Below are 25,763 nucleotides of genomic sequence, written 5' to 3'. Positions count from 1 at the left end.
CTCATTTGACCATAGAGTATATAGATCAGAATATATATATATATATATATATCATAGATATGCACATTTTTTAGTTTTTTTTCCCTTAAAATAGTTTCAGTTTTATAGATTACTTTGATATGTTCTTCTGTGTAGGGATCACATCTCTGGGAATTTAAATTTAATTTAATTTAAAGTTTTATTTTTTTTTATATTTAGTTGTTTCTTTGCTTTGATTATTTTGTCTGGAATTCACATTTTTTTCTTTCAAATTATCTTCCAGAATGTAGTTACATACCTATATGAAATGATGATGAGAAATTTATCATTTTACCTAGCCCACATATATTTTATAGTAATTCCAGCTTTTATTGCAATGATATGGATTTTGTCAAAGAAACCGAACTGGTTAAATAATCAAGAAAGACTTCCTCTGAGGCTGTTGCAGTAAGAGAGAGAGAGATGGAACTGAAGGGCTGGGCAGTTTTTAGAACCTCGGGTTAGCTAGTGGAGAGTGACCTGGAGGAGGCCTGGTTGGGGGAAGCGAGTCAATATGACTAGGCCATATGTGTTTGCTAATTTCCTACTCACTAAAGTTAGACTCCTGCCATCCCACAGAGGCTGACAGATAGGGCTCTGTTTTGACCTTTGAAAGAGATGGCCCCCAGGTCTTCGAGAAAGGCATTCCTGGATTGTAGACTATCCAAAGGCTGGGAGAAGACTTCCAACTCACAGGTCAGAGAAGGATTTACAATTCCAAGCTTTCTAAAGTAAATGTTCTTCATGAAGGGAAGTCAGAGGCTATGGTCAAAAAGAAACTTGTCTAAGGTTTAGTCCAACTGAGAGGAAGACAAAGGCTGTCTTGTTTAGTTTTATAGCTAGTTTATTATTTCTTTTACTTATCTGTCTCTTTTGATAACTCCCATTATTTTAGTATTTACCTTCAACATTGATTTAGACATTGCAGCTTCCTATTATCTATGCCCACAACTACCTCTTTCTCATTCTTTTTTTTAAAGATTTTGTTTGTTTGTTTGAGAGAGAAGAGGATAGTGCAAAGGCAGAGTGAGAGGGAGAAGCAGACTCCCTGTTGAGCAGAGAGCCTGATGCGGGGCTCAGTCCCAGGACCCTGAGATCGTGACTGGAGCTGAAGGAAAATGTTCAATCGATTGAGCCACCAGGGTCCCCCTTCTTTCCCATTCTTAAATCATTTCCTAAAACATTTTGCATTTGTCTCACATCTGGCCCCTAAGTATTGATGTTTATCTCATTCCTTCTCTTTCTTTTTTTTTTAATTTATTTTTTATTGGTGTTCAATTTACTAACATACAGAATAACCCCCAGTGCCCGTCACCCATTCACTCCCACGCCCCCGCCCTCCTCCCCTTCTACCACCCCTAGTTCGTTTCCCAGAGTTAGTCTTTACGTTCTGTCTCCCTTTCTGATATTTCCCACACATTTCTTCTCCCTTCCCTTATATTCCCTTTCACTATTATTTATATTCCCCAAATGAATGAGAACATATACTGTTTGTCCTTTTCCGAACAGTTCCATCCACGTTGAAGCAAATGGTGGGTATTTGTCATTTCTAATGGCTGAGGAATATTCCATTGTATACATAGACCACAGCTTCTTTATCCATTCATCTTTCGTTGGACACTGAGGCTCCTTCCACAGTTTGGCTATCGTGGCCATTGCTGCTATAAACATCGGGGTGCAGGTGTCCCGGCGTTTCATTGCATTTGTATCTTTGGGGTAAATCCCCAGCAGTGCAATTGCTGGGTCGTAGGGCAGATCTATGTTTAACTCTTTGAGGAACCTCCACACAGTTTTCCAGAGTGGCTGCACCATTTCACATTCCCACCAACAGTGTAAGAGGGTTCCCTTTTCTCCACATCCTCTCCAACATTTGTTGTTTCCTGCCTTGTTAACTTGCCCCATTCTCGCTGGTGTGAGGTGGTATCTCATTGTGGTTTTGATTTGTATTTCCCTGATGGCAAGTGATGCGGAGCATTTTCTCATATGCATGTTGGCCATGTCTATGTCTTCCTCTGTGAGATTCAAATCATTCCTTCTCTTTCTTTGAGGAGATGAAGAAAGTCCTGGCCTGTAACTTCCCTCAAAATCACCTGGGTGGGTTTTTCTTAGCTCCCTCATTGCTCAAATGGAGAGTGTAGGAATCCTTTAGGATATTAGGTCAAAGGGACTGCTAATGAAAAGAGATTCATAATACAGGATTCTACAGTGTTAGAGGTAAAGGTAGACATCAGTCTCTGGGCTCTGTCAAGAGAAAAATCCTCTCTGTGCTGTGTTGGGCTCCACCTCTGAGCCCAGGTCACAAAGTGCACTGAAGGCCAGCCTTAAACCGAACTGTTTTTCAGTTACCTGGCAATGATTTGAGGGACAGTACAGAAACTTCTTGATGCTTCAGGGAATTCCTTCTAGCCATTAGAACTAACAGTGCTGGACCTCAGATCTTCCATGAATTACTTAATCCTGTGAAAGCACAGAGGTCAATGGAACCATTGCTGTGGCCCCACCTCACCTACATTCATCATTCCTACAAATAAGATCACTTCAGTGGGATTTTGCCTGAATCTTGTCTAAATCAGATTGTGTAGTTCTGAGTCAGCCATTGTTTCCTTTCCTCTATCTGGTTTCTGCTACATTAAATCCCACACAGATCCTCTACTGTCATGGCAAATGGATAGTACTTTATACTGTTTCCAAATAGCTGATACAGCAGTTCCAAGCCCTGAGCACCTGTGCACAGACACACACACCACATACACACATGCACACAGCATCATTTTTGTCTTTTACTCATTTCTTGAGTTAAACCAAGGTGAGATGAGAGTTAGGGATCTGTGGTCAGTCACATCACTGTGTTTTCAACAATTCTTTGTCACTTTTTGTTGTTGTTGGTGGTGGTGGTGGTTTTGTTTTGTTTTTCAGGATTAAACCTGGTTAGAAGCTAACCTGAAAAAAGGGAAGATAGTGAGGAGCTAAGAATAATATTGTTAACCAGAAATTTAAAAGCTGCAAGAGCTTACATTTGACAGAGTCAAATTTTTCTTTTGATCTCTTCTAACTATTGTATAAATGAGGAGCTTTTGCTAGCATTCTATTTTTGAGGATAAGAAATGAGATTAACTTGGACTCTTGGATTGTGTAGCACAGTGTGAGTACTTCCTTGACCTAGAAAAGCTCTCCAAGGGAACCGAGAAACAATTAGAAATTTAAATGCATGAAAATGGAGACATATTTTATGTTATGTCAAATGTTTCAATTGTACTACTGGGGGGTAAAGACCTTCTATGACTTTGTTGGTAGATTTTTTTTAAATGCTTAATGTATGAAATGAGATGTTCTTCGCTTACTTTTAATCAGAGGATCTCAACACATTTTACAAGTAGTTGCTCATCTTTTAAAAAAAATTACCTTTAAAACAGGAAAATAAAGAGGCCTTTTCATCCCCAAACAGAAGAACTAACAAACAAATAGAATACACATTAGGCCTCAACTGTATCCCAGATAGTACTAAATGCCTGGGGGCTACACTGGAAAAAGACAGAATCTCTGCCTTCTGGAAACTTTATATAGAAGGTAGTTCCCTAGAGGTCTCCTGGTGACAATTACTGGAAAGTGACAACCACCCATGGTCAATACAGATAATGGAGATGGGAGTTTAGAACAGCGAAAAGTTACTCCCTGAAGGAGGTGGTGTCTTATAAGAATTGTGAAGGATGATTATGGAGTTAGAGAAAAAATAACAAGCATGATTCATTCCACATATATTACTAATCCTTTAAAACACAGCACCTTTTATGGAAGTATGTCTATTTTCCCTTTTCGGGGACTTTCATTTTCTAATTCCAGTCAATTGCCTTTCACTCTGGTTATCTAAATCTGGTGACTTTTCATTTCCCACCCTACAAGTCCCATTCAGTATCAGAATCACCTGTAGGTCTGTTCAAACATAGGTGCCTGGGCCTGAACCCAGAGCTTTGATTTAGTAGGTCTGAGGTCGTGATTTAGATTTCTAACAAGTTACCAGGTCATGCTGCTGCCACTAGCCTGGAAGACCACTTGTCTGAGTTCTAAAAATATGATTTTTTCTGTTAATGCATTTTTGATCTGGGCATGGTGGAAATTTAGGGCTGCACCATTGCCATTCTGGTAGATGATACCTCTGAAACAACTGATCTGTTATAAAGCAGTGGATCACACTCTTTAATATGCATATGAATCATCCATAGGCCTTGTTAAAATGCTGATTCAGATTAAGTAGGTATGAGGTGAGACCTGAGAGTTTGCATTTCTAACAGGCCCTCCTGTGTTAAGGACTACTGTAGGAGGAGCCAGGCCTGAAAAGACATTGGCCACAGCATTTTAACAAACATTAGTGTTTTCACTTGCAAGTGAACCACTTCTTTTCAGGGACACCTCACATCCCAAATTCATCTAATTAATTTGACAGTCTCAGTTACATTATCACCGTCAACTATTCCCAATAGAAAAGACTGTTTTGTTTTCTGCGAATACAGAATAAAGCAAAGTGGACCTTAAATATCTTCCAAATTAATTCCTTCATTTTACTTATCAGGACATTTTTCTGGCCCCACATCTGATTGGAAATAAGAACATGGTATAATCATTTGAGACCTCTTCTTTGGTGTCTTTTAGGGTAGATTTAGTCTAAATTAAGTGGCAGCAGCAGTTTATGAAACAAGGTAGCAGAATGATCCTTCTAGTCCTATGGAAATGAAATTCATACTTTATAGCCCCAGTATTTTTTTTTTATAGCCCCAGTATTAAAGAAACTAGTTGGTGATTATGAGCAGACCCTCAAAGAGGCAAGTCATTTCTTCAGCAGTGCCGCAGGATGCTTCATTTGATATCTTTGTTCAGACCTCTTCATAACACTAATCAGAGTGATGTACACATCAAGACATTTCTGTGTGTCAGTTTCATGTGAATTTCAATATGATGTGTCCCCAACACATTCTATTCCTTATGAAGAACGAACAAGGCAATTAATTTCATCTTTCCCAATCCTTCAGTTATTGTGATCGGTTTTAGGCAGGATGTATCAACCTGATTTGAGTAAGTTTTTGAAATGCCAAGAGAATGCCTTTATTCTTGCCCTGTCAGAGGGATAGTTACAAAGTAAATGGTCCTTAGAAATGTTGGTTTTTTCGAAGACGTATTTTACCAATAAGAAGACAAGCAGAACATTTTGAATTGGCCAGCATAATTTGCTGTTGTCTTGTCATTCTTTCTGTATACAAGTTTAGGACAAATATGTTGTGCATGGTCCTCAATTAGTCATAGAAATTGTAAATAATTTTTTGCTACGAAAAGATAACTTGTATATCTTTCGAAAGAGTATTTAAATCTCTTTAAAGAAATCATAAATTCCTAATTCTTTTGTATGCTATAAATTCTCAGTTGACCTAATGAAAAGCCAATATTTCCTCTAAAACAAAATCTTATTTCACTAATCCACCAATGCATCCATTTATCAAAGTGTCAGGATAACTCAGCTTTTGATATTAAGTGCTGTACATATTCATAGTGAAAAATGGATGGAATAGGTTACTATCCTTAGTATTGTTTCATGCAAAGCAGCAGTTATACTTTTATGCTTACTGTCATAATTCCTTAGAGAATGAATCAATTTGTCCACTTTTGAAAAAGTATTTGCAGAGAAGTTATTACTTTCAAATATCACCATTTCATATTTTCAAACCCAAGCGCTTACATAAATAAACCTTGTCTTTTTAAACAATTTCATATCGCTATATAGTATGAATTTAAATTAAAACCTGCTTTTTCTGTGTTCCTTGAATATAGGCTTTAAGATTCAGCTGAGTATACATCACAATTTTTTATGAAAAACAATTTATATTGTTTCAAGACACTGGCACTTAGAAAACTAACATGTAAGTGATTTTATGCTTAACATTCATTAAATCCCAGGAGTAGGCTTATTTAATATTTTATACATTCTTTCTGTTTCTGATGGTTTGAATGTCATTATGACTAAAAATTGAATCTAGTTCATTTTAACATTTAGGTGCTGAAGGCAGACCTAAGTTTTACAAAATTAAGCAAGGCAAAGAGAGGAAAGAATAGAAGTGAAGAGGCATGCAAGAATAAAGGGGAAGGAGAAACAAAAAGAAAAAGAGAGGAAATACAGGAGGCAAGAAAAGGTAAGGACAGAGAAATAAAAGAAAGACTAAAAAAAAGGAAGTGGGAGTATAGAATGACATCAAGGGTTGCACTGGATGCCACTCTGAAATTTTCTTTGTGATTCACATTTAAATGATTCACTAGAGCCAACTACAACTACAGCTTTCTGTGTTGCAGATATTATAGAATGGTTTATTTCTGAAGACAAAAAATGTCTATTTGACATAGTATTAAGCACTTAAAGCTAAGCTATTAAGAGCCATTTTCAATATATGACCTTGGGCAAGTCATTTCACTCGTGTTCTGTAGTTTTACCATGAAACCTGTTATCACCCAAATTGTAGATCTTTTCGTGAAGAATAAAGGAGTTAATTGACATCAAGCACTTATAAAGATGGGTAGCACAGAACATGACTCCGTAAATATTTGTAATTAGTACTGGTGAAAGTTTGCCATTCCACCTCTTATTTAAGAAAAATAAACATGATATTAAATGCTCATGCATGTTAAGCCTAAAACTCCATGCCAGTTAGAGTCCTACAAAGAAATACTGCATACTCAAAAGTTTAAATCAAAGAATGTTTAGGGAGACCTGCTTGGCTGAGTCAGAAGTGCATGCAGCTCTTAATCTCAAAGTCATGAGCTCCGGCTCCATACTCCAATCTCTCCATACTGTAGAGATTACTAAGTAAGTAAGTAAGTAAGTAAATAAATAAATAAATAAATAAATAAATAAATAAACTTTAAGAAATGAGACTTTAATAAGGAGAATTTTATTTTAAAAAAGGGGGAGCTAAGAAAATAAAATAAAAAAATAAAAAAGGGGGAGCTGCATTAAGGGGAGATCTACAGAAGATGGTGAAGAATTCTAATAGAAACAGCAGGAGGGAGCTGCTACCCATTCCCACTCATTGGCCAGAAAGGGCAAAGGGAAGATACTTTGTTATCAGATCCAAGTGGAAGCTATGTCTATAAAAGAGGGCTCATCTTGAGGGTCCATCTAAAAGAATCTGTGAGTATAGTAAAAAGGTAGCTTGACAGTGGCACTTTGACATTTAGAACAGATAATTGTTGTTATTGTTGTACGGGGATATCTTGTACATTGTAGGATGTTTATAGCATCCCTGGCTTCTACCCACTAGATACCAGTAATATCTCAGTGTTGACAACTTCTTGTTTTGACAACCTCAATTTTGACATTAGATATACCTCCAGATTTTGCCAAATGTTCCCCAGGAGGGAAAATTGCTCTCAATTGTGAATTGCTGCTGTAGAAGGAATCAGCGACTCTAGAACAGTAGCATGACCAGAATGAGTAGCAAGGAATAAATGCTCTGACCTCCTTTGTCCTACTACCACTGAATGGCTCTCATTACTGAAACTAATCAAAGCCAGATAAGATAAGAAGGGACTTGGGTACTAGAATGAGCCTCTTCAGGCACAAGGCAAGGTATGGAAGGGTGGGAAAATATTTGAGGGGACAAAAGGAGAATGACGAAAATTCAGTGTTAAGATATGCAGTAATTTAGAGTTACCTTGATCCATTTTTAATAGTCATGAGCCTTTGGGGTAACATAAAAAGATAAGGAGCACCACAGCTTGTAGGATCTTAGGAAAATGTGTTGGTGTCCTGGTCTCCAGCCGGACACTTATAAGAATGACAGCCTAGATGAATATAAATGTCTCCAGCCTGAATTCCAAGTGAGCATTAAAAATAAGGTACAAGGAAGGAAAGACTCCCCTTACGTATAACCTCCTTCCAGATCCAGCCTACTTTAAATAGTATAAAGATAAATATTATATAATGGAGGATGGGAAAGATGTTCAAAAAGAAGAATGTAAATCATTATGCTCCTGTTAACTCTGCCCTAAACTGAGAGATTTTCCCAGGAGGGAAATCTCAGCATCTTGTGATAGCCTATATACTCATTTTTGTGGTTCAGCATTAATAAATCAGATAAATACCACTGAAGCCCATATATTCTGCTATTAAAGAGCAAGATTTCACTCATCTCTCTCAAGAAATTTTTTCTGGAGGTCTGCAAAAGAAGTAACAATACTTTCTCACAAAATGGTTCATCAGCTTCAGCCATATTGCTTCCATCACTGTGACAACATCCACCCATCTTTATGCAAAGCCTCACCACTTCACGGTGATGGTCTCTGTATTAGTCAGCTCAGGCTGCCATAGCAAAATGCCATAGGCTGGATGATCTAAACAACAGTTCTAGAGACTTGGAAGTCTAAAATCAAAGTGTTGGTAAGGTAGGTTTCATTCTGAGATCCCTTTTCTTGGCTAATAGGCATCTTACGGTGTGCTTACATGACCTTTATACGCACTCAAGATCTCACCTTTATAACCCATTTAATCTTAATTACATCCTTAGAGACCCCCATCTCTGAAAACAGCCACACTGGGAGTTAGGGCTTCAACGTATGAATCAGATGGAGGACATGTACATTGAGTCTGTAATAGTGCCCCACTATGAGAACACTGATGAGGCAAGAGATGCAAGAGTGCTACTCTTCCACAGAAAAAAGGGAGAAAGGGCTCCTTTACAAGTGTATACCTCCTTGAGTACTCAGTGTGTCACAAAATCCTTCACAAACCTTTTCATCAACCTGCTGATCAGACGCGATAGACAGGAATGGAATGTTGTTCCATTACCTCTTTTTTTCTCTCCAATCTTCCCGAGGCCCACTTATACAAACTTTTTTCTTTACCACCAGTCATATGACATAAACATCCTACCCATCAAGGAGATAGAAGTGGGAATGTGCATTGTCTATACACAGTAGTAGCTTGTTGACCTTAGGTTAAACCCAGTGAAGTAAACTACAACTTTCTAACATACTATATAATTTATAATTCTCCCTGAGTGATCATCTCTTAATTAGTCTGCATCAGTGAGGTTTTACTACATGTTTAGCTAAAAAGATAATGGGCCCTTTTCATGTTTTCCCTTAGTTAAATACAAATTATTTGCCATCCTAGAAATTGGTATTTTGGGTTGTCATATAGAATCCACATAAAGTTAAATGTATCTAAGAATATTGTGAGCTCTTTTTCTTTTTTTTTTTTTTTTGTTTAAGATTTTATCTATTTACTCATGAGAGACACAGAGAGAGAGGCAGAGATACAGGCGAGGGAGAAGCAGGCTCCCTGTGGGGAGCCCAACACAGGACTTGATCCCAGACCCTGGGATCATGACCTGAGCCAAAGGCAGACACAACCACTGAGCCTCCCAGGTGTCCCATGAGCTCTTTTTCTATCAAATTCTCAATGCTAGACTTTGTTCCAAGAATGTAGGACTTCCCTGAGGGTCTAAGTTCATGATGAAATGATAATTCATTTTTAACAAACTTATAATAGCAAGATATAAATAACTTATTTATAATAAATGTGTGGTATTATTTAATAATAAACCATAATTCAGTGGCACTATAAAAATTAGTTATTTCTTGAGCATTTTTACTAAGATTCAATGAATGTGATCCTTCTTAATAAAGGCTAGGTTTTATCTACATTAAGTTATAGCTCAGGGGCACCAGGATGACACAGTTGGTTAAGTGTCCCTCTCTTGGTTTTGGATCAGATTGTGTGATCTCAGAGTCTTGAGACTGAACCCCACATCAGGCTTCACGTTCAGTGAGCAGTCTGCTTATGACTCTCTATGCCCCTCCTGCTCATACTCTCATTCTCTCTCAGATGAAATAAATATATATATATATATATATATATATATATACATATTTTTTTTTCAGAAATAAGAACTTCCAACTTAAATTGTTAAGAGCATTGGGAAGTTCCAAATCTGGGCTAAATATTCTGACTAGGGTCAAACACCCAAAGGTCAGAATCTAGGAGAAACACAGAGAACTAGCAAATAGTAAGAGATTACAAATGTCCAGGTTAGATGGTCAGAAATCAAGTGTATCTGAATCATAATAAAGCTACATGCCTTCATTGAAGTGGTTTGGGAGAAAAAAGAGAAAAAAATTGGGTGGGGAAGAAAAGTGGAGTATTATAGGTATGATGTAGAGGCAGAACAGATATTCAGAAGGAGTTATATTTTGGGGTTGACCAAAGAGAAAAACAAAGTGCAGCATGATGGATTTACTCAACTCCTCTGGAATATGTCAAAAAACTCAGCTACTTGGATTAGCTTCCTTCTGAAAAAAAGACTCAACGGGAAGTCTGCAAAATTAATACTCTGTAATGCTAGGGAAATATATAGGCATATGACCATGGTAGTCCATGAGGGAGCATGATACCAGCAGACAAATAAATAAGTCCTGTGATCTTTTGGTGGGCAGCTGCCGGAGTTGGGGGTGGTGGGTGGCGAGTGGGAAAATAGCTCCTTCAAGGTGTTCTTTATAGTCTCACAACCTAGATCATTTCCTTCGATGATTTACTACCACAGATGGTGAATTTCATCAATTATATATCAACTCTTATTATTTCCAGTGGCGGAAGACACCCTTTTATAGGCCCCTCTGCATATAAGCATCAGGTTGCTTTAAACCAAAGATGGATTTAATGATCCTTCCCTAAGTTTCTCCTAGTCATTATTGCTTACTTGCTACCACTTTGGGGTTTTAATTCTTTTTCTTTTCTTTTAAATTTATCGCTTGATGGAAATAATTGGGAGGTTTGAGTATTTTTCAACAGTGGGAGTCTTTATTAGCTTTTAAGTAGATAAAAATATCCTTTCTTCCCCATAGAGCAAAGTGGAATGGGCTATTACTACCATCCCAGTAAATTAAATTACTTAAAAAAAATAAAAATAAAAGAAATAGATTGTGAAAATGTTTAGCCAAAGGAGCTCTCCAGCTGACTGAACATTTATGGGCACTTTGCCATCAAGGCAAGGTAAATTCACCTACAAGTAGCTATTTAAAAAACATGTGTATAATGGTAGTTGTTAAACTTACCCAACTGAATTACATCTAACTTTAGACAAAATAGTAGAATATATATATATATATATATATATATATATATATATATATATAACCAAATTGATCATAACTAAAAGCCTGGCAGGATAATCACCTACAAGAATATGAATAGGGCCAAGTGACGAAATGCAATGGGTGAGACAGAATAATTAGTAGCAATGAATTGAACTTAAGAAAAAGGAAATTTTAATTGGAGAGTAAAACGCGCACATATGTGCACCATGACTGGTAACTTCAGATTGGGAAGTAATCTGCTTTACTGTGAGCCAGGCAGTCTCTAGGCAGGTGTGGGGAATTAGGTAAATCATATTGTGTATTCCCTGCTGGGCCTGCATCTTTAAAGGAAAGCAATCTAAATTTAACAAGAAGTAGTGTTTTCAACCTTGGTTGCACATTTGAGTGGGTGCTTTTTAAAAATAGGGTGGCCTGGGACCTACCCCAGAAATTTTTATTTAATTGATCTGGGATAAGGACCAGATGTAAGTATTTTTAAAATCTGAGGTGTCAGAGCTGCAGCCGGGCCTGAGAACTACTGTTTTAAGGGCAGCTTGTATGGTTGATGAAATCCCAAATGGTACATGAAAAGGAAGGTGAAGATCTCCATTTCTTGGCATTCATTAAGGGTGGCAAGGGTTGATTGCTTTCTCAGCAGCAGCAGCTGAGAAAACAGCTGTCTCAGTGTCCTGCCCCAGAGCTATGGTCAGTCTCAGCTGCTCATCACAATGTAGGGATGCTTCAGCTGTAAGAGACTAAGGCAGTGTTGGACTGAGAAGTGGAAATAGTGGTGGAAGAGATTGAAGGATGTGGAATCCATTCCCTACAAGGGCAAGTTGTGGGTAAGTCGGATAGACTGTTAAGATTTAAAACAGGCTAACCTGGGCAGTGGGCTCCAATGGCACACGGGAAGCCATGTGCCATGGCAACAGTAGCAGACATGCTGACTGTAAATAGAAGCCATATATAGTACCAGGCTTTCTACTGGTGACTTCATAAGCATCCATTCTTTGGATCAGAAACCACCTGATAAGCATCTTACTCCCTCTTCTTTCTTCCCTTCTCAGTTTTCATACACCTCTACTATTGCGCTATACTATAAGTTATGCCACATAGTAAAAATCTGCACACTTTTTTGTCGTCCACAGTAGTTTATGGGTTCCTTAAGGTTATGGACACCTTTAGTCATTCTAATACCTTTAGTCATTCTAATACCTTTAGCTCTCAACACAGTGCCAGGCATGCAGCTATTTGCAGATAAGAAGTGTTTGTGTGCCATCCTAGGTCTGTGTTTAAATTCAAAGCAAAGAATGGGTAAGGGACAGTGGAAAAAGACAAAGGAATGGAAGTTTACAGTTTTGGAGACAAATCTCTTCCAAATAAAACCCAATCCTCTAACAAATATTTCTTGTAAATTTGGGTTCTTTCAGCACACATTTATTGAAATATTCTAACCAGGCAGCATCAAAGCAATCAGAAACATTCTGTGATAGCATGGAGCTTACACTAGGGGAAAAGCATCAGTAAGGGAGCAAAGATATACATGATCGCAGATACTTAACATTTTGATAAATGCTGTGAAGAAAATAAACAGGGAATTGAATCAGGGAATGGCTTATATGTGTGAGTAGGGAGGGAGTGGCATTTTAGACAAGGTGGTTAGGGAAGGCCCTTCTAGAAACATGACATTTAAGCAGGGACTCAAAAGATCAGCATAATCCTACTGAAAAGAGTTGGAAGAATATCCCAGACAAAAGGAATGGCAAGTACAAAGGCCCAGATACGGGAAAAGGCTTGTTGAGATAGAGAAATAGAAGGCTTTTTAACTTCTCCACAAAACAAAAACTGTTTATGGTTACATGCCCCGTGAACTTACCCTCTTTTACAAAAGCACTAAAGTTCCCTCGGGTCTCGCATTATAAGCTGTCATATATCCAGGGGCAGGTTCATGGGCTTGAGTGTTGCTTAAGATCTTCACTGAAAGGTCATTGGGCGTTTATTCTTCCAGAACATGTTTGATCTAAATGACCTGAATGGTGACTTCAGAACTCCCACCTGGAGGTTCAAGTCTGACTTCTAAGTATCGAAGTTGTATGGGTCCAGCTCTTTGTCTGGGATCCACTGAGAGCTTTTTTCCAGAGTGGAAGACCTGGATCTTCACAAGAAAACCTGCAGTGCCCACCAGCTGGGAGTGCTTTTCCTCCCTCTCTTCGCTGATCTGGATTATGCAGTTTCAAATATAGAGAATTACAATCAGGTCTATCTTGTTCTATCAGTTCTGAGGAGTTCTTTCAGTAGGCACCTTTATGCTACTCTTCTTCACTTACCTGGCACCTGCCATAATGCCTAGCTTGGTAAATTAGCCCCAAGCTAAATAGTTTTTATTTTTTAACTGGTTAAAAAAAAATCAAAAGAAGATGTTTTCTGACATCTGAAAGTGACATGAAATTCAAACTTCAGTGTTTGTAAATCAATTATTATTGGAACAGAGCCACACTCACTCGTTATCATTTTACCTAAGCCTACTTTCCTGTTACAATGGTAGAGTTGTTTACTAGTTGTGATAGAGACTACATGGGTACAAGACTAAAATATTTACTACTGGCCCTTCCCTGAAAAAGTTAGCTAACCTCAGTGATAAATATTTGCTATGTGGATGAATAGATACATAAATAAGTGTACTATCATGGCAAATTCACTATATATAATTACTCCTTAATAGCATATACTCTGTGGCAGAGATACAGGCAGAAGCCTAGAGCTTAACACATTTTATTAAAATATGAGGCCAATATTATTTATCATCACTCTGCCATGTTGTTCTATATATATATATATATATATATATATATATATATATACATATGTATATATATTCAATCAGAATAACAATTTTAATTGTATTTTCTAAATGGGCTCCTCCTATTTTTGTAATTAAATATATATTGCCATGTCTCTTTTCATTAGTATCAGTCAGTCTCCCAAGAAGTTCTATTTAAACTCTATTAGAATCAGGTTACTCATCCAACAATCAAGGTGCATGTCTTTCTGGGATTTTATTCCTTCTGTAATTGTCATTTGGTTCTAAACTTTTACTTTGGGATGAAAATATACATGAATTCAAGAAATTCAATCACCTTCCTTATATAAGATTTCATTTCATTTTATTTTTACATTTTTAAAACATTTCTAGCTTTTACTGAAAACCCACTGTACTATCGAATTGCATGTTTGGGGAGGATCACAAAGGTAGTGTATCTTCAAAAGCCGAACAGATCAGTCACTTTTGGACTAGACAAGATACATACTCTTCCATAAAACAAGTTAAGGACGCTATTAAGAATTTTATACAAAGAACTGTACAGGGGATCCCTGGGTGGCGCAGCGGTTTGGCGCCTGCCTTTGGCCCACGGCATGATCCTGGAGACCCAGGATCAAATCCCACGTCGGGCTCTCGGTACATGGAGCCTGCTTCTCCCTCTGCCTGTGTCTCTGCCTCTCTCTCTCTCTCTCTCTCTCTGTGTGTGTGACTATCATAAATAAATAAAAATTTTAAAAAAAACTGTACAGAATACTACAAAAACTCATTTGGAAACTAGAAGTAAGCTACTCTGAACATTGTGGAGAAGTTGAAAATGAACCTAGGAGGAAAACATCTCTAATGCCACTGCTCACACCTTCCTGGTGTTGGCATTCCTGCTGCTTCTGGTTTATCTCCCCTTCTAAATTTCTGAGATTGCAAAGTAAATCTTACATTGAATCTGTTACATGTGCTGATAAGTTTGGGTTTTGTTTGTTTTCTTTTGTTTGGTTTTGTTTTTAAGTTTCCAGTAGTAGATTGGGCTCAAGTAGTGATCACTGTCATTTGTTTCAGGCAAGACACGTCTTCTGCGCATCATTGTATATCATTGATAGTTCCACAGTTTTTTTCAGAGGGGAAAGATGTGAGTTTTGAAATTGTGTTGTCTCTATGTTTTATTGAGGTATTTATATAGATTTCACATCAATGGGATGTTTGCTTGTCGTGCACTATTAGGGAGTTCTTACTCTTTCAAATTCAGAGGCCAGAACAAGAAGGAAAGCCTTTAGAAGTTAATACTAGCTAATTAATCCAGCTCATTAGCCCAAAACCTCACTGAACACTGAGAGTGCTGGTAATGTAATAAGCTTTCCAGTTAATGGAGTCAAAGCCAACTTCAAAGAACAGCTAGTACCTCATTTGTTAACTTAATCAACTCTCTGGACACCTCACAAACAAGGCGGCCTGGTAGGAGAGCAATAAAGATGTAAGTGGATGTTCTGTTCTGTTATCCCATGACTGACTTAAAAGTTAAAATTTGGACAACCATGAGTGCACAAATAGTACACATCCCTGTCTTTAAATAAGAACAGAACAATAAAAGCAAATGCTCGCAAGCAACTTTTGTCAGAACTTAAGTTTAAAATGGCCTGAAGAGTCCCGTCAAGATAAGAAGCCAAATGCCATGTGTTTAGTATTGTATATTTTGCAAGCTAGAGCTACTTTGTACACACTTCAGCCCATAAACAAAATGGAAGTAGAATAGTTATCAATTTGCACCATTGTCTTTTTGTTTTTCTTTAGAGATTTTCAAAAACAAAGATCAATAAATATAATGAATGTTTGTGACAAATACTAATAGATTATTTTAGATTTTTTCACAATTATCACTCACTTAATCTTTAAAACAAAGTGTGAGAAAGATTGTTATTGTTCTTTCATTCAACAAATAACGTGAATATCTATCATGCAGCCAAGCAATGTTGAGATGTTGAGGTTCAACAAGAATGGATTTTCAATTGTTTCTAGTTTCATGCATTTTTAGTAAATCTTGACCTTGTCACTAATCACTTGGATTTATCATCTTCTCTTGAATTCTTGAATCTCACTTCTGGAGATTCTTCTCTATCATAGTTACTACTTATGGCATAAAGTCTTTGTATGTATACTGATCATGTTAGGATGTCAGAGATTACATGGGCCTCTTTTTTAAGGAAATAGGCTTTGCTTAATTAGTGAACCAATTGATGGCAAGGTCTTGGGGAGCAGCTAATGGTAAAGGCAGCTGAATAAAAGAAATAAAATGGCAGACATAGAAGTTTTGTTTTACTTTCGTCACCTGAAGAACTCACCATTTCCTTAAATAGAAGATAAATTTTCTGGTACAGGCATACCCTTGCTCTACTTCATATTCCACAATATGAATCCTGAAAGTGAGGCTTATTTTCCTCATTCTCAACCTCTGATGTTCTCCTGATTTTACTCATGGCCAGGGATTGCCCCCAGACCCTGATTTTTCTTCCTACCTCACCAATCCCAGACACTCAAAGATAAGTGAGTGTACCATAGTCCGGCAGAGGACCTTTTCCCAGTCTAAACCAGCTTTCCCTCCAGTTTCATTGAATCGTATGCTGGTACATTTTTCTTTTAATTCATTCTCCTCTCTACTCTGTGTTATAGGAATGTCCAAGAGTTTTTTATTTAGTGGTGGAAATATTAACAAACATCTATTAAATAAAAAACATTGTCCATTTGAGTGCTAGCCTGGAAGAGAACAATCAAGGCTCAGATTTCCATTTTGACCTTGAGTTCAAGGTACGTTTCAAGACTTTGCTTTAAAATAAGCTTTGTAGTAAATGTTTTATATGTAATATAAGGTGATGTAATAGTTTTACTTTTTGATTAGTGGAAACTAATACTTAGATAATTGATGTCTTCTAATTAAGAAGCAAGCCTGCATTTAAAAATAATGAATAAGATGGGAGCCTGGGTGCTCAGTCAGTTGAGCTTCCAACTCTTGGTTTTGGCTCAGGTCAGGATCTCAGGTTGTGATATCCATCTTAGGGTCAGCACAAAGTCTGCTTGAGATTCTCTTCCTTTCCTACTCCCTCCCCTTCTGCCCCTCTCTCTGCTCATGGGCTCCTAAGCATGCTCTCTCATTCTCTCTACAGTGAATAGATAAAATCTCTAAAGAAAAATAAAATAAAATAAAAACAATGAATAAGAATGTTTTATTGTAGAACAGGATTAAATAATGTAATCTGATGAATTGATTAGATTCATTATTTACATTGAGTCTCCTTTTTGAATGTGCCTTTAGATATTCAAAACCTTAACATTTAGGCAAAATTTATGAAAGGGTGATTGTTATTTTAATTCTCTCAATTGAGAAATGAAAGATGACACCAGGTTTGTAGGAACTGTCAATGTCACAGCTCACAGAGCCTTCCATTCTCCAGTGGTCTAGCCTGGGCTTGTTCACATGGTGGTGGCTAACTTGGCCAGGATCCTACGAACCTTGGGACACATGCAGCATTGCTGTCGCCAGGCTGTCCTGGGCAAAGAAAATCACAAAATCAGCCAGTGTTTAAGGCAAGGAGAAATACATACTACATTTTGATGAGAGGAGCTAGAAAGAACTATGGTCATTTGTGCATCTACTATGGATGGTTACATGCAAAATTTTGGAGCTGTTGCTGCCATGTGTTCAATCAGATGAAGGCAGCCATTTGGCAATCAGGATGTGAATACAATGTGTAGAGATTATCAGGCATGATTGACTTAGAGGGCCCTGGTGACATTTGTGTTCTTGGTGTCACTTGTTCTTGAGACCCAGTGGTATCCTTCTTCCTCTGTTTATTTCCTAAATCCTTTCCTAGAGTCTATGAGTAAGTCAATTAAGTCTCCCTTTTATCCAACTAGCTTAAATGGGCTGAGGTTCTGTCAGCTTTGATCACAATTCCTGAAAAAAACCTCTAACCAAATTTGTTTACATTTTCTTAGTCTGTCAATTCTTGTCACGGACTAATATAGTGAATAGAATAATGGCTAAACTATATACTCACTGAGCCATTGCCCTTCATTTTTAATCTATTTTATTTCCAATAAACCAAGTGTCCATTTCCATTAAGCAATTCAACTATATTGAATTCCTCATCTAGATTTTGTAGGATGGTACTTTTTAAATGGTCTGAGTAGTCAGACACTACCCTTTAATTCAGAAAATTAGAGACCAAATGTCATTTAGGAAATTGAAAATCAACTTTTTATGACTTCAATTGAAAGAACTCATACTGAAATGTGAACAATGTTCATGAAAAGTTAATAAATAAGACTAATGATAGTGCATGGTAATTTAAAAATGATCAGGCTATTAAACTACTTATAACTAATGCTAATACCTTTGAGAAAAGAGGGTAACGATATTGGAATTTCATGCTTATAACAAAACTGAACTTCAAAAGCCTTTCATGATCACATATATCAAGAGTCCGTTTCACATTACTCTCACATTAACTACACAGACACATTCATTTCTCATTTTAAATGTAATTATTATGGATGTAAAATTATAGGATCTGAATCAATTTGTAGATTTTTGAAGCTCTGCATATCCCACTATACTTTTGCCCTTCCTCCTAAGATTTAAACACATTCTCTTTCGTTCACTTCACTCTTTGAATCATTCACTCTGTGAGCCACTGTAATTGAGAGGAATGTGTCCTTTTATACTCCCTCCAGCGTGTTGGAAGAAAACCATATTCTAGGCAAAGGTATAAATGACATTTTCAGAAAACCAGAACATCCACTAAGGTATCTAAGCTTCTGAGTGCACGAAGTAGGATTGAGAGCCTCTGTTAATGAACCACTCTGTGACCCTTCGTGTCCTTGCATCTCTCAAACAGAAACTGTAAGACAAAAGACAGGGAACATTTCCAGGAGAGACACTGTCAGTGTTGAGTAAAACTATAGTGGTTATATGTCTTCTCAGTGTATTCCTCCTTTCTTGAGAAACAAGGAGTACTTTTCAGAGTTCTCTGAAATTTATAGAAGCAACTGAGATGTCATTATTATCCCTATTTTCAGAGGATTCTCAGAAAACTCAGCAAGATTAAAGTGACTTATAATTAGTAATAACGACTTTCCTCTTTGTAACCTACCTCAGATTTAGTTATGAAATATGCCTCTATAGAAGTTTCGGTGCTTCTATAAAACTTTAAATTCAATTTGAGTTGAAGTGTTCATATTCTTGAGAGAAGCGAATGACAGGATTTCGGTATATTATATTTCCCCAATGAGATTCCTTCATTCCATGCACCACATCTATTATCTGTAAATAAAGTGCAGCTTCCAAAGCAATCAATGAGCAGTCAAGCATATGAATGAAGCCATCTTTAAGTAGTGTTGTTGTGCTGTGCCACAGAATGAGGTCCGTCAGAGAGCTGATAGAACACAGGGGCCGTTTGGAAAATCTCTAAGAACACATTTACAAAAATATCAAATACACATTAAAGGGAACTTAAGGATACTTTGTTTTGACTGCTGGAAGGGAAACAATGATACACACAGGGACCCAGGTGGTTAATGTACTGTACATTATTACTATAAAGTACAAGACCTCAGTCTCTTAGCTTCTCAGGAATCACAAAATCAGTTGATTACACAGGGCCCCACAGAATAGACTTTAAGAGTAAATGAGCAAACATCTCAGATATCCTTTCAGAGCTTGCCAATTCACACAGCTTTTGAATTCCTGCTATTGGGCTCCTGTGCAGGAGGGAGTTTTACAATGTTTTTTATCCTGCTGGAGGTCCTAAGCCTGCCTCAAATACAATAGAGAAAATGGCAGGAGCCCTTGTTCACTGAAGTAAAAAAATAAACCGGTCCAACTGTCATAGCAAACAAATTTTCTGAGTTCAGAGATGATGGAATATATAAACCTGACGTTCTACACTTAATACAGGTCCCTTGACATTTGAAACAACTTTAGCTGAAGATAAATGCCATAGTTTCTTAGATATGAAATTGTTCTTTCCCAACACTTTAGTTCAACTTTTGGGACTTTACATTGAAAATTCAACACTGTTCACAAAAGAGCTAATGGTTTTCATCTGTAGGTTAATCTGGTTTTAGAAGGGTCTGTGAGACTCTGTATCACTTTGCATTTATGGCTCATCCATGTTTGTAGTTAGAGCATCTTCTTATTGCAGTGACCAGAGGACAGCTATCCATGGTGCTACAAGACAGTGGACAAAACCAGAATGCCTGTTTAATGTTTGTTTTGATGTCTTTTGGTAATTTGGTTAATTTGGAGACAATGAGTCATTACTTTATTCAAAAGTATGCCACAAATATTCTATTTCCAGAATGAATGTTGCTGTCGTTGGAAATAATTTGGTAAAAAAAAAAAAAAAAAAAAAAGGAAATAATTTGGTGATTTTTGTGTGTGTGTTCTAGAGTTATACTATTTTACCTATTAACAATAAAAAAGTAAGAATGGACTATGTAACTCTTAAGGAGGTCTTCATAAAATTCTTTCTGCTGAAATGTCACAACAAAGTGGTTGCATTTTTATGCTTTTTCAGAGTTGTGGTGACCCATGACACTAATCACAGTTATCTCTACCTATCTGACACACAGCAAAATCCTATGAGGTGGCCTAAAATAGAACTTGCTGACAAACATTTCATGTCTGGGCCTGTACTCATTATAGGGAGAAGTCTATATGAGTAAGAAAAAAGGAAAAGAACCACCACACATTCAGAGAAGATCTAACTTTATATTAATTATCTAGTAATTCAACCATATTGTCCTATAATTTGTTCCTTGTTCTCACTGTCAGCACAGAAATTAATGGCTGATGTCCAAAACATCTCTTTTCCAATCACAATTCTGACCTAGTGCTTTTATTCAGATTTTTTTGCGATCAGAGTTGTGTATTCCAGATTTTATCAACATCTTGTTTGATGAGAAATTATTTTTCCTTTACTACTTTTTAATACTTGCTGAAAATAGTGCTTGCCTTCCATTAGAAGCAAAGTGTCTCATCCAAAAAATAAAGAAATATGTATTGGCTTAATTTTCTCACTGACTAAGAAAACCTGAATTATATGAGTTAGAAAAAATAGAATAGTAAAGAAAGGATGGGAATTTATCCAGTTATTGTTAATCACATTAAAATAAACTGCAATCTATGTGCTTTGAGTATTTTTAGAAGCATCTTTTATCATGATTCCCAGTTTAAAAAAAAAAGTCACAAGATGATTCAGTAGACACACACTCATGAACAGGCACAAATTTGAAACAAAACTTTTATGAAGCAACTTACCCTTACTCATAATACACTAATACTTTCTATTCTAGTTAAATCAATTCAATAAATTCTAGTTTATCTGGATTCATTACATTGATTTTTTAATACTAATGAGTTGTGATCTATCATAGAAAACATTGCTTTAATCTATTTCTTTAAAAATGTGAGGAGGTGACTTTTACCATTATAAGCATAGAGGTGTTTAAAAACACAATTCTCATGAAAACAGATAAGGAATTTGTGTTCAGTAAAATTTTGCTGAACACATTAATGAGGATATCAGAAAGAAAACACAAGACTTAGTTTGAAGAACGACTGAGGAATTTATATAGTAATAGGAGGGATGGATTCTCAAAATAAGGTTGTCAAGTTAGACATAAGACTGGTTAACTTCCTACAGAATAGTTAACCTATAAGAACTTTGGGGATTAACTTCACAACAGATTATAAAATTATAACAGCTTGATTTGTGAAGTTTAACCTATAGAAAGTCAGATACAGTATAATCAGGAGACAGGTAACCTAACAGTTATATTAACAAAGCATTTTACAGGAATTGCTAATTAAATACAGAGTTATTGGGGTGCCTGGGTGGCTCAGTTGGTTGAGCATCTGACTCTTAATTTTTGCTCAGATCATGACCACAGGTCATTGGATAGAGCCCTCAGGCAGGCTCCCTGATCAGCAGGGAGTTTGCTTGAGATTCGCTCTCCCTCTGCCTCTGCCCCTTTCTCCTGCTTGTGTGCACAAGCACACACACACACACACACACACACACTCAATAAGTAAATAAAACCTTTAAAAAAAAGTACAGTTGTGGGATCCCTGGATGGCGCAGCGGTTTGGCGCCTGCCTTTGGCCCAGGGCGCGATCCTGGAGACCCGGGATCGAATCCCACATCAGGCTCCCGGTGCATGGAGCCTGCTTCTCCCTCTGCCTATGTCTCTGCCTCTCTCTCTCTCTGTCTCTCTCTGTGACTATCATAAATAAATAAACATTTAAAAAAATTAAAAAAAAAAAAAGAAAAAAAAAAGAAAAAAAAGTACAGTTGTTAGCTAAGTTCATGCAAAGGCTAAAAGTGCCATAGTGCAGCAGAAAGCAACCTCAGATAGTAACTGCCACCCCAACCACCTGTGGGACTAAGGGACTAAACAAAGTTGGAATTGTAAAATTACGAGCTTGAAAGAGGAGCTTTGTGGAGATGCACTTCACGTTTCCTTGGTGCTGGAGACTCTGAGGAGGACATGATGGGATCAAATGTTAGGAAGACTACAAACTGGAATGGCCCACTGTTGTGGGAAGGCACTGCTATAGCCAGTATAGAAGGAGCCTCGTTGAGGTAGTTCCCTGGAGCAGGACAAAACAGAGAGGGAGCCCATCATGGGAGCAGTTCCCTCCATCTCCTCTAGTCTCGCCATTTCTCTCTAGTGGCCCCACTGTTCAAGTCTAAGAGGGAGCAGAAGGTCAAGCAGCAGTGTGGTTTGTAGAACCCCAGCCTGGCATCATATAGCCAATGACAGCAGCGGGTTGGACTGGAGTGTCAGATTGGATCTAATGGGTTATGAGAAATGCTCTAGTGTGATATCAAGAATTAAGCAATCCTCATTCTCCTTTCTCTAAGCTTATGCCACATTTTTTATCAGAAATTTGTGGTTTAATAAAAAGCTGCACAGAATCAAAATAACTATTTTGGGGCACCTGGGTGGCTCGGTTGGTTAAGCATCCAACTCTTCATTTTGGCTCGGGTCATAATCTCAGGGTCATGAGATCGTGCCCTGAGTTGAGAGCTCTGCGCTAAGCACGGAGTCTACTTAAGACTCTGTCTCCCTCTTCCTCAGCCACTCCTCCCTTGCTCTCACTATCTCTAAAAAGAAATAAAAAAAAAAAACTATAATTTTAATATCTCTAGCTTTTCCTATTAAAGGGATTTCAATAGACAATTACTCAGGTATATTATTCTAATATTAGACACATATTTGGCTTGTTAGCTTGAAATGAATAATATTACATATTATGAATACAAAGATATGCTCGCTTTCATGATTCTAAAGTTTTTTTTGTTATAGAATTGTCAGAAATAATTTCTAGGAAATTGTGCTTATTTTTTTACGTTTTAAGCAAAAAACATACAGGCTCACAATAGAGATTTCAATTATATATAAAGATATTTTAAAAGTAACAACTCCACTTACGTTTACATCTGTATTTACACAAAATGGCTCATACCAGTACATTCTTTTTACATTGTTTTCTCTTCATATCCTGTCTCGCCTTATTATAACAGATGGATACTCCCTAAACATTGTATTGTCTGTCTACAAGTGTATAGATTTACCCAATCTATGTTAAACTCCCCCGTTGATGGGACCTTAGGTTGTTTTTAACTTTATGGCAATAGAGAGATAGATGATAGGACTGAGCATGGGAACATTTTTGTGATTTTACATACAAAGTGCATCTCTATACGTATACATATTAGTACATATATGTGTATATATATATATATATATATACACCCACTTTATATAAAATGTAAAGACGTATCTACACCCTTTTATACAAAGTGCATATAGATGTAGGCACACAGCTACATAAGAGGCGCGCATACAAAGTCTATAAACCTACATAACACACACTTTGTACATAAAACCGTATAGAAGCTTATCTGGGCAAAACAATACCGAGATCAATACTAACGGTGCTGGTGTTGTCTGCTGGATATTAACAGCGGATGGGCCGTGGATGCCCTCGGACGGCAGGAGGGAGCTCAGAGTAGAGGGCTAGGAGCGTCCTCTTCTGACCTTGCCCATGCATTTTCCTAACGGGACTTTGTCTTCCCCGCAGCAGATCCCGCACCACGTGAAGCCCCTGCCCTATTACAGCTACGACCCGCCCGGGATGGGCTACTGCCAGGCGCACCAGCCCCTGCGCGTCCACAAGGGCTACGAAGCGGTGTCCCCGGAGCAGGACGACGCCCCCAGCCTGGAGCTCGGGCGCGACCACGGCTTCATCGCCACCATCGCCAGGTCGGCGGCGCCGGCCATTTACCTGGAAAGAATAGCAAACTAACTGCGAAAGCCCAGGCCTCACGGGGGGACCCGGGCGCGGGGACAGAGGGCTTCACCTTCGAGGAGAATGAATGGGTGTCCCCAGCCGCGCATCCATCCTGTTCAAACGCTTAGGACGGGGAGCAAAGGAAGGACGACACTGATCCTGCCGAGAGAGGGTAGCGGATGCACCTGCAACGTAACCAGGAGAACCATAGACCTGTCTTTGCTTCAAAACCTAAAACAAGCAAAAATCCTCCTGGATGTAAATAGTGGAAGTGTCGAGTTCTTATAAAAATAGATTTCACCTTAGCCACACAATAGGTTTGTTTGTATATTTGCTTTTTCTACACTGCATGGTTCCTGGGCTGGAGAACCACAGGAGGGGTGGGGGGTGGGGACCTGGGGTTGGGGGGAAGTTGGGGGAACAAATCAGATTTCCTTGTTAGCTGTGTGTGACTCTCAGACTTGATTTCAATTGCTTTATTTCACTTTCCCTCTAAAATGCTGTTTTTGTTTGTTTGTTTGTTTGTTTGTTTCCTATTTGGTTTGGTTTATTTTCACTTTCTCCCCCCTGCCCCCAACCCCTCCTCCGCCGGTCAAGTGATTCTGTTTCCAATTCTAAATATGGGCATTAAAGCTTATGTTGTACCAAAAGAAAATCTGCTTTACTACAGACCACAAAGAACAAAGTTGACCACAGAGTTTGACAAAACTACTAGAATGAAAATCCTGTAAAATCTGGGTGAATGATCCTTCAAGACACACGATGTACACAGTGTGAAGAGTCTTGACTTTCTTTTTTTTTCCTACTGGCAGTCCTCACCCTCACTGTGAGTTTTCACTGTGTAAGACTTCTGAATGGGATCTGTGCATACTTCCAGTTGGAAAGACCAGCAGAAATCTTCTTATTTGGACATGGGCATATGAAAAACAATGGCCATGTGGTCAATGAATGAAACTGCCAAGGTGACAAATTTCTAAACACAGGATAATGTATAACATTGCTTTTTAAATTAATTATCAATTAGCTTTTTGTGTAGTTTTTTTTTCAATAAGAGAAAATGTTGGAAAAATAAATATATTATTTTGTGGTTGGTATACCACAGCCCACTTAATGTTGAGTGCTTTATCTCTTTGTTGTGAAATCCTTCTAGCCTGTGTCGGTTGGTATCTACCAAATGGCTTCTGTGTGTTCTACGATTAGGTGGGGAGACCCTACAAGGAGTAGAAAAGTTTGAGGTGTGGCATATGCATTAACTCCTTACACAGATTTCTTTTTCGAAACATATGATATAACTCAAAAATTATATAACAATATGAGGAAAAAAGAGTAGTATCTATAAAAGGGTTAGAGGTTATGCAATCTTTTAGAAGAAGAAAAATATAGAAATTATCACAATCTGAAAGAAGCATAATGATCACCCATTTTTTAAACAAAGGTGATAATTATACACATATCAGTTGAAGGATT

General features: G+C 37.7%; 1 protein-coding gene across 3 annotated transcripts in view; it reads left to right on the top strand.

Annotated features, from left to right (window-relative positions):
* Nucleotides 1-25,407, top strand: part of LRRTM4 (leucine rich repeat transmembrane neuronal 4) — a 698,247-nt gene extending 672,840 nt beyond the window's left edge. For 2 of the 3 annotated variants that reach the window (XM_077843051.1, XM_077843053.1), the window contains one exon: nucleotides 24,090-25,407. In XM_077843051.1, coding sequence (XP_077699177.1) covers nucleotides 24,090-24,311 — 222 coding nt within the window. In that variant the 3' untranslated portion in view covers nucleotides 24,312-25,407. Of the gene's footprint in view, nucleotides 1-24,086 lie in introns of all 3 variants that reach the window. The other variant, XM_077843052.1, reaches the window with a different exon arrangement.
* The last annotated feature ends 356 nt before the right edge of the window (nucleotides 25,408-25,763 follow it).

This window comes from Canis aureus, chromosome 12, assembly GCF_053574225.1.
Source record: "Canis aureus isolate CA01 chromosome 12, VMU_Caureus_v.1.0, whole genome shotgun sequence".
NCBI lineage: Eukaryota > Metazoa > Chordata > Mammalia > Carnivora > Canidae > Canis > Canis aureus.
Note: the sequence above shows the minus strand (reverse complement) of the source record. Positions and strands in the feature narration are given on the sequence as shown.